This window comes from Mandrillus leucophaeus, unplaced genomic scaffold (genome assembly GCF_000951045.1).
Source record: "Mandrillus leucophaeus isolate KB7577 unplaced genomic scaffold, Mleu.le_1.0 Scaffold99, whole genome shotgun sequence".
In the NCBI taxonomy this organism is placed as follows: Eukaryota; Metazoa; Chordata; class Mammalia; order Primates; family Cercopithecidae; genus Mandrillus; species Mandrillus leucophaeus.
The window spans coordinates 2709208-2719217 of NW_012110807.1; the positions used below are offsets into that span (position 1 = coordinate 2709208).

Here is a 10010-nt window from a genome sequence, read left to right on the forward strand (position 1 = left end):
GCACGGACACAAAAATTATATGTGACTTCTCTTCCTGGATAAGGTTGGCAAATTAAAAATATCTGGCTAGCGTGGTGGCTAGAACCTAATCCCAGCACTTTGGGAGGCCAAAGCAGGCAGATCACTTGAGGCCAGGAGTACAAGACCAGCCTGGCCAACCTGGCAAAATGCGATCTCTACAAAAAAAAAAAATTAAAAATTAGCTGGGTGTGGTTGTGCACCTGTAGTCCCAGCCACTTGGGAGGTTGAAGCAGGAGATCACCTGAGTACAGGAGGTGGAGGTTGCAGTGAGCTGAGATCACACCACTGCACTCCAGCCTGGACAACAGAACAAGACTCTGTCCCACTAAAAACAAAACAAAACACAGAAAAAGACATCTGACATTGATTCCAGGAAGAGGAAACAAGAATTCTCCTGCTCTGTGGGTGGGAAGGTTAGTTGGTAGGACCTGCTAAGGGAACAACTCAGCACCACCTTTTGAAGTAAAACACTGCATATACACAATGAGTCAACAGGTCTACTTACAGGAATCTATCTTTCAGATGTGCTCACGGAAACAGACAAAGGTATACATAAAGGTGCTTGATGCACCAAAAAAAAAAAAAGGTTGGGCACAGTGGCTCATACCTGTAATCTCAGCACTTTGGGAGCTCCAGGTGCAAGGATCACTTGAGTCCAGGAGTTTGACATCAACCTGGGCAACATAGCGAGACCCATCTCTACTTTAAAAAACAGAAAACTTCTTAGGTAGGGCACGGTGGCTCATGCCCACAATCCCAGCACTTTGGGAGGCTGAAGTAGGTGGATCACACCTGAGGTCAGGAGTTGGAGACGAGCCTGACCAACACAGTGAAACCCCATTGCTACTAAAAATATAAAATCAGTCAGGTGTGGTGGCGCACGCCTGTAATCCCAGTTATTTGGGAGGCTGAGGCAGGAGAATTGCTTGAACTGGGAGACAGAGGTTGGAGTGAGCCAAGATCATGCCATCTCACTCCACCCTAGGCAACAAGAGTGAAACTCTGTCTCAAAAAAAAAAATTTTTTTAAATTAGAAACAACCCAAATAGGCTGGGCGTGGTGGCTCACACCTGTAATCCCAGCACTTTGGGAGGCCAAGGTAGGCAGTTCACGAGATCAAGAGTTCAAGACCAGCCTGGCCAACAAAGTGAAACCCCATCTCTACTAAAAATACAAAAATTAGCCAAGTGTGGTGGCACACACCTGTAATCCCAGCTACTCAGAAGGCTGAGGCAAGAGAATTGCTTGAACCCAGGAGGTGGAGGTTGCAGTGAGCTGAGACCGTGCCATTGCACTCCAGCTCTGACTGACAGAGCAAGACTCCATCTCGGAAAAAAAAAAAAGAAACAACCCAAATAACAGTTGATAAGACAATCGGTAAATAATGATATGCCCAGGTCAGGCACGGTGACTCACACCTGTAATCCCAGAACTTTGGGAGGCTGAGGCGAGCGGATCATTTGAGGTCAGGAGTTCCAGACCAGCCTGGCAAACGTGGTAAAACCCCATCTCTACTAAAACATACAAAAATTAGCCCGGCATGATAGCACACACCTGTAATCCCAGCTACTTGGGAGGCTGAGGCAGGAGAATCGCTTGAACTGGGGAGGCAGAGGTTGCAGTGAGCTGGATTGTTCCACTGCACTCTAGCCTGGGTGACAAAGTGAGACTCTGTCTTAAAAAAAAAAAAAAAAAAAAAGAAGCCGGGTGTGGTGGCTCACGCCTGTAATCCCAACACTTTGGGAAGCCGAGACAGGTGGATCATTTGAGGCCAGGAGTTCAAGACCAGCCTGGCCAACATAGCGAAATTCCATCTCTACTAAAAATACAAAAAATTAGCCGGGTGTGGTGGCACATGCTGTAATCCCAGCTACTTGGGAGACTGAGGCAGGAGAACTGCTTGAACCCGGGAGGCAGAGGTTACAGTGAGCCGAGATCACGCCACTGCACTCCAGCCTGGGAAACACAGCAAGACTCAGTCTCAAAAAAAAGAAAGAAAAAAAGATATGCCCACATAATAAAAATTTTCATAGCTTATAAAAAGAATAAAATATAGGCCAGGCACAGTGCCTTACGCCTATAATCCCAAAACTTTGGGAGGCTGAGGCAGGCAGATTGCTTGAGTCCAGGAGTTTGAAACCAGCCTGGACCACATGGCCAAACCCCATCTCTACAAAAAATACAAAAATTAGCCAGGTGTGGTAGTGCACACCTGTAGTCCTAGTTACTCAGCGGCTGAGGCGGGAGGATCACTTGAGCCCAGGAGGCTGAGGCTGAAGTGAGCTGCACTCCAGCCTGGGTGACAAAGCAAGACCCAGCCTTGAAAAAAAATTAGAAACAACCCAAATATCAGTTGATAAGATGATGCATAAATAATTATTTGCCCACATAGTGGAAATTTTCATAACTTGTAGAAAAAATAAAATCTAGACCAGGCACAGTGGCTCACATTTTTAATCCTAGCACTTTGGGAGGCCCAGGCAGGAGGATCGCTTGAGCCCAGGAGTTCAAGACCAGCCCAGGCAACACAGGGAGACCCCCATCTCTACAAATAATTTAAAAATTAGCCGGGCAAGGTGGCTCATGTCCGTAATCCTAGCACTTTGGGAGGCAGAGGCAGGCAGATCACCTGAGTTCAGGAGTTCAAGACCAGACTGGTCAACATGGCAAAACCCTGTCTCTACTAAAAATAACAAAAATTAGCCAGGCGTGGCCAGGCGTGGCGGCTCATGCCTGTAATCCTAGCACTTTGGGAGGCCAAGGTGGGTGGATCATGAGGTTAAGAGATCGAGACCATAATGGCTAACACGGTGACACCCTGTCTCTACTAAAAATATATAAAAAATTAGCCGGGCGTGGTAGCGCACACCTGTAGTCCCAGCTACTCGCGAAGCTGAGGCAGAAGAATCACTTGAACCCAGCAGGCACAGGCTGCAGTGAGCCGAGATCGTGCCACTGCACTCTAGCCTGAGGGACAGAGCAAGACACTGTCTCGAAAAAAAAAAAATCAGCTGGGCATGGTGGCACACACCTGTGGTCCTAGCTACACAGGAGGCTGGGGCAGGAGGATCGCCTGAGCCCAGGAGGTCAAAGCCACAGTGAGCCATGATCGTGGCACTGCACTCTAGCCCTGGCAACAGAGTGAGACTCTGTATCAAAAAATAATAATAATAAAAAATAAAGAACGTGGCGGGCACAGTGATTCACGCCTGTAATCCTAGCACTTTGGGAGGCTGATGCAGGCCGATTGCCTAAGCTCAGGAGTTCGACATCAGCCTGGGCAACGTGGTGAAACCCTGTCTCTACTAAAAATACAAAAAATTGGCCGGGTATGGTGGCACACACCTGTAATCTCAGCTACTCAGGAAGCTGAGGCAGGAGAATCGCTTGAACCCGGGAGGCGGAGGTTGCAGTGAGCAGAGATCGTGGCATTGCACTCCAGCCTGGGCAACAAAACGAGACTCTGCCTCAAAAAAATAAAGAAAGAAAGAATGAAATCTACATTGCTGACATAGGAGAGACAGCCAAATTTAAAAAAAAAAAAGTGAAGAAAGAAAACTGCACTATTATATATAAGTCAAATCCCATTCTTACAAAACAGGAACTGTACACACTAACATAAATCACACATATACATATTAGTATAATCACATGCTGCGTAACAATGTTTCGGTCAGTCAACAACAGACAGCATATACGATGATGGTCCCATAGATTATAATGGAGTGTATATAGAAACCTGATACATGGCACTTGATGTTAACATTGCAGATCAAGTAGGGAAAAAGACTGATGCTTAGTAATGGTGCTTGGACATTTGGTTTTTCCTATGAAAAATATATATATTAATAAATTTTAAAATACATACCATCTAGGTTTGTGCAAGTACACTCTATGATGTTCCCACAACGAGGAAATCACCTAATGTCACATTTATCAGAATGTGTCCCTGTTAAGAGATGCTTGGGTCTGTACATGTGTTGCAAAAATGTAACAGATTAAACACCAAAGTTACTGAAGATCATTTCTAGGGGACGTGATTTATATAGGACTTCCATCTTCTAAGTTACATATTACTTTCAAAAACAAGCACAGGCCAGGCACGGTGGCTCATGCCTATAATCCCAATACTTTGGGAGGCCAAGGCGGATGGATCACTTGAGCCCAGGAGTTCAAGACCAGCCTGGCTAACATGGTGAAACCCCATCTCTACTAAAAACACAAAAATTAGCCAGGCATGGTGGCAGGCGCCTGTAATCCCAGCTACTCAGGAGGCTGAGACAGGAGTATTGCTTGAACCTAGGAGGTAGAGGTTGCAGTGAGCCGAGATTGTGCCACTGCACTCCAGCCTGGGCGACAGAGCAAAACTCCATCTCAGAAATAAAATAAAATAAAATTAGCCTGGCATGACAGCATGTGTGACTGTAGTCCCAGCTACTTGGGAGGCTACAGTGTGAGGATGACTTGAGTCTGGAAGGTTGAGGCTACAGTGAGTCATGATCATGTCACTGCACTCCAGCCTAGGTGTCAGAGTGAGACCCTATCTCAAAAATAAACAGCAACAGCAAAAAAAGCACATAGTACTTTTGTAATCAGAAAAAAGCAAGAGTTTCTATATTTTCCAGTTGATGTGTGAAAGGAAAACCCAGAGAAGTTTCATGTGCTGACCTAGAGGCAAACTTAACGCCAAAGCCAACTGCTTACTAGAAGTGCCCTTGCTAGCCGAATATCTCTTCAACCACATTGTAGGACTCCCTTCACTTTGTGATACTGAGAAATACAAGCCCTCAATCCTTTATTCATCATTCCAAAATCCATAAAGCTCTGAAAACCCAATTTTTTAAAAACTAAGTTTACCATAAGGTCATTAGGTATAAAATCTAAACTGATAAGAAGACGTTTACAGGCTTTGTGTATCTGATTTAGTGAGGATATTTATACATTTTGCTGAAATAATTGTGTTTGCTTAGGGGATGCTGTCTTCTGAAATATGAAAAACTGTGAATTTCAAAACACACCTGGCCCTGAGGGTTTTGGATACAGAGTTGTGGACCTGAATCTACAACTGCAGAAGTGTTAGATTAGTAAGTATTGCCTTTAAAAATGCAAACTCTCAGCCAGGTGCGGTGGCTCAGGCCTGTAATCCCAGCACTTTGGGAGGCTGAGGCGGTGGATTACCGGAGGTCGGGAGATCGAGACCAAGCCTGGCCAACATGGTGAAAGCCCGTCTCTACTAAAAATACAAAAAAATTGGCCGGGCGGTGGTGGTGGGCACCTGTAATCCCAGCTACTCAGGAGGCTGAGGCAGGAGAATCACTTGAACCTGGGAGGCAGAGGTTGCAGTGAGCCAAGATCACGCCATTGCACTCCAGCCTGGGCAACAAGAGCGAAACTCCGTCTCAAAAAAAAAAAAAAAAAAAAAATGCAAACTCTCCCTAAAGTGGAAGGGTAAAGGACTATCGGTCACTCACAACATGGTATAAATTTGTCCCCCTGCCTTCCTCCTAAAACCTAGCTGATATCAGCTACATGGAGAAAAAGGGACAGGGACCTAAGAAGTTTCTGGAACATGTAACATTTGGAGAAACAGAGTCTGTCTGGAGAGGTCCTGAGGAAAAGTGCCAGGGGACCTGGAGACCTAAGGAGAAGGATAGAGAATCTGAATTTAGAGAAAGACAAATCTCTGCCTAACTCAAACCAAGGCCCCAGAAAGAGACCAGAAGCTCTCTTCCTCCTCCCACCTGTCCTGCAAGCTCTGTTCCCAGAACCCAAAACTGAGGCCCCCTGCTATTAGTAAATTGGCACTTCAACTAAGATGCCAAATAAAAAGCTTTGTAGGTCAGACTAGTAACCCAACCACATTGCTTTTATGGGAAAATGAGTCCCACATTCCAAATAATCAACTTGGAAAAAATCTTTGGGAACATACAGCCCTTTTGTACGTGTGAGATAACCATTCTCTGCAAAGGGACAGCCTCCTCGGAGGTTGCACTGAGCCAAGATCACACTACTGCACTCCAGCCTGGGTAACAGAGTTAGATTCTGCCTCAAAAAAAAAGGGGGGGGTGGGGGGGACAGCACTCCTGACATTATTTAATAGGTATATTTCACAGGAAGAAAGCCTTCAGGCCAGTCCATATTTGGGAAAAGGCTACCTTACCAGGAAGCACTATAACAAATTACTGATGAAACAGACAGAAGTTGCCAGAACACACAATCCCAAATCAAAGAAACAAGCCTTCAAAGGCAGGACTATGATAAATGAGGTCACGCCCACAGTCTCTCCAGCCTCAGGTTATGTCTCTGACAAAGTTCCAAGGGACAGTGGATTCCCAACAACCTCACAGTATAAAATCAACATTCAGAATTTTAGAAATGTTCCTTTCTAAGCCCCCCAACAAAGACTATAATATACAGCATTATCATCGGCCATTTGAAACTGGTCTACATGTTCAACCTGTACAACTTTGAAACTTTGAAAAAGATAAGGGCAATCAGCATTTACTGATTGCCCACTATGTCCCATGCTTTGCACACATTTTCTTATAGAACACATACTACAATTCTATGAAGAAAGTATAGTAGTCTCATTTTAAGAAATAACAGGTTTTTTTCTTAGGAGAAAAAAAAAAGAAATTTTAAAAAAGAGAGAGGTAACTGAGGCTCACAGAGGCTGTGACTTGCCAGGCAGAGCCAGATATGTGTGACTCCAAAATCCAAAGTTTTCATCATTACACTGAGTTAAGAGGAACTTTCTTGGTCGGGCGCGGTGGCTCACGGCTGTAATCCCAGCACTCTGAGTGGCTGAGGCAGCGGATCACTTGAGGCCAGGAGTTTGAGACCAGCTTGGCCAACTTGGCGAAATCTCATCTCTATTAAAAATACAAAAAATTAGCCCGGCATGGTGGTGGACGCCTCAGCAACTCGGGAGGCTGAGGCACGAGAATCGCATGAACTCAGGAGGCGGAGGTTGCAGTGAGCTGAGATTGCACCACTGCACCCCGGCCTAGGTGACAAAGCGAAACTCTGTGTCAAAAAAAAACAAAACAAAAAAGAAGAAGTTCTTTCCAGCTGTTCCCAAAAGTTGTTTCAAATTTCAAAAAAGGACCATGTTCAGGGACCTGGCTCTTTCCAGCCATGGATAACCTCCCTGAGCCTTCCTCTCTTTCAGGACACAGGTTCTCTCTCCTCCCACTCTCCACCCCCATTCATCCTAAGGGACACATTCATCTCACTGATAACAGTGGTTGCCTTATATCTCCTCTCTCCTGATATCATTACTAGAACTTTTTTTTTGGGAGATGGAGTCTTGCTTGCTCTGTCGCCCAGGCTGGGGTCCAGTGGCTGGAGTGCAGTGGCGCAATCTCGGCTCACTGCAACCTCCGCCTCCTGGGTTCAAGTGATTCTCCTGCCTCAGCCTCCCGAGTAGCTGGGATCACAGGCATATGCCACCACACCCAGCTAATTTTTGTGTTTTGAGTAGAGACGGGGTTTTGCCATGTTGGCCATGGCTGGTCTCAAACTCCTGACGTCAAGTGATCCGCCCGCCTCAGCTTCCCAAAGGGCTGGGATTACAAGTGTGAGCCACCCGGCCCAGAGTCATTACCAGAACTTCCAAGGCAAGCTTGTCCAACCCGCAGCCCAGGGCAGCTTTGAATGTAGCCGGACACAAATTTGTAAACTTTCTTAAAACATAGGCCAGGTGTGGTGGTTCACACCTGTAACACCAGCACTTTGGAAGGCCAAGGCAGGCGGATCACGAGGTCAAGAGATCGAGACCGGCTGGGCGCGGTGGCTCATGCCTGGGCGCGGTGGCTCATGCCTGTAATCCCAGCACTTTGGAAGGCCAAGGCAGGTGGATCACGAGGTCAGGAGTTCGAGACCAGCCTGGCCAATATGGTGAAATCCCGTCTCTAATAAAAATACAAAAATTAGCTGGGCATGGTGGCACGCTTGTAGTCCCAGCTACTCAGGAGGCTGAGGCAGGGGAATCGCTTGAACCCGGGAGGCGTTCACACCACTGCACTCTAGCTTGGAGGACAGAGTGAGACGCTGCCTCAAAAAAAAAAAAAAAAACCCACAAAACCAGTATGAGACTTTTTTCTTTTTGTGACGTTTTTTTAGCTCATCAGCTCTTGTTAGTTACTGTTAGTGTATTTTATGTGTGGCCCAAGACAATTCTTCTTCCAGTGTGGCTTAGATAAGACAAAAGACTGGACACCCCTGTTCTAAGGGCACACACACAGAGGTTTTGTACAAAATGTCTGGTTTTGAATGTCCTAAGAAACACAACCCAGCTCTTTGTTCATCTCTTTTGTGGGGCATGGAGAGGATGCCTTTTTTGATTTTCAACATTTCTCCCTCCTGAGATCTTCCCAGGGACCACAAAATTGGAGACAGGATAGCAGGAATATCAAATGATTTCAAAACATTAGCTGTGTTTGGTGGGCCAACCTATTTGCCTCTCTGTCGGGAATGTAAAAGTTATCTATGGCCAGTCCAGCCTCCTCCTTCTCCATGAAAGGGGTCTCTAAGAAGATCCTTCCGTAGCACCTCCATCCCAGTTATTTGAGATGAACTAAAAAGAGGCTACAGTGTAAATAAGAGTTACCGAAGGAGATGCCAGAGAGAGACTAACCTCCTTGCACAACCAGCCTTTTAAAATTAGGGGTTTAGACACCACGGGCAGTTTCCCTCAATACATTCTCAGTCACGGAAACCAGAGAGGAGGAGGATGAGGGGTGAGCAGGGCGCGGAAGCTGAAACTGGGGGCGAGGCAGGCGCGGCCCACTGAGCACCACCCCATCCCCTGAGCAGCGACTAATAAACACGGCAGCCTCCGGAATCACTTTCGCCCCCTTCCCTGGCAGCTTCCCCACCAGGTTCACGGCTGACTTAGGCACGCGCTGCCCAAAGAGGCAAAAGGCCCCCCTTATGACCACGGTGCTGCCCACCCGGCATTCGGGCAGCCCAGACTCCCACAAAACCCAGAGTTGCGCCCCAATCACCAACCCTTTGCAGCCCCTGCTTCCCTCCCAGCGGTGCCCCATCACCCACCTCTCCCCTAAGGCCATTCAACTCAGTTTCTCCTCGGGGCCCCTCAGCGTTTGCCCCTCCAGCTCCTCCGTGTCCTGACTCTCGCCCTCCTGAGCCTCCCACACCTGGCGCCGCCCTCACCCTACCCGACCCCGGCCCGGCCTGGCCCCGCCGGCCTTACCTGGTGGCGGCTGCCGCTCGCCCTCAGCCATCTTGCTCCGGCCAGGAGCCGGCCCGGATGCCTGCAGTCCCCTCTCGCCTTTCACGCTTGCACCCACCCTTCCTCTCCCCGGCTCCACCAAAGGCTCCGAGCTTCCTGAAGACAAGTGAGCGCCGGCCGGCTATAACCGAAAACCGAGAGTTAAAGTCACCCCAGGGACGACGGCCGCCATATCGGTGCGGGGCGCTCAGGGAGCATGCCCATTAACGGCCGGCGCGCGGGGGACGCGCGGACTCGGGCGACGGCCATGTCAGTGCGGGGCGCGCGGGGCGCATGCGCGCCAACGGCCGCCAAGCGTCAGGCCCGCTAACGGCCGCCGGAACGACGGGCGCCGCGACTGCCATGATTGTGCGGGGCGTCAAGTTTGGGTTGTGCACAGCCATGTTTTTCCGGGGCAGTCTCCTGTCCCCGAGTACCACCTGTCATCTTTGTGGGTGGTAGTGACCCTAATCCAAGGAATATGAGAGGACATTCTCTGGTCAACACGGTTGTGTTTTCCTACCACTCTAAGAGTTACGCTCAAGAACACCAGACGGAGTTGGAGAGGTGCACACCGCTACCTCCAACAGCTTAGAAGACACGCGGGGGCGGGGGAGAGACAGCTGGACGGTGACCTCCTCCTTCCTACTCCACAGGTCTCAACGCCTTGCGGGGCCTCCCAACCAATGACTCGCCCTCGGCCACGCCCCTCTGTCCCAGCACCCGCCGTGGCCCCGCCCCCAGCTCGCAGCCA

The 10010-nt window shown here is 48.4% G+C and overlaps 1 protein-coding gene across 8 annotated transcripts in view; it reads right to left on the bottom strand.

Annotated features, from left to right (window-relative positions):
* PPP2R4 (protein phosphatase 2A activator, regulatory subunit 4) overlaps positions 1–9992 on the bottom strand; it is a 39588-nt gene extending 29596 nt beyond the window's left edge. For 4 of the 8 annotated variants that reach the window (XM_011971186.1, XM_011971188.1, XM_011971184.1 and 1 more), the window contains exon 1: positions 9239–9556. In XM_011971186.1, the coding sequence (XP_011826576.1) occupies positions 9239–9269 (31 nt within the window). In that variant the 5' untranslated portion in view covers positions 9270–9556. Of the gene's footprint in view, positions 1–9078; positions 9183–9238; positions 9557–9837 lie in introns of those variants that run through there. The other 4 variants (XM_011971182.1, XM_011971181.1, XM_011971185.1 and 1 more) reach the window with 3 other exon arrangements.
* Between the last annotated feature and the right edge of the window lie 18 nt (positions 9993–10010).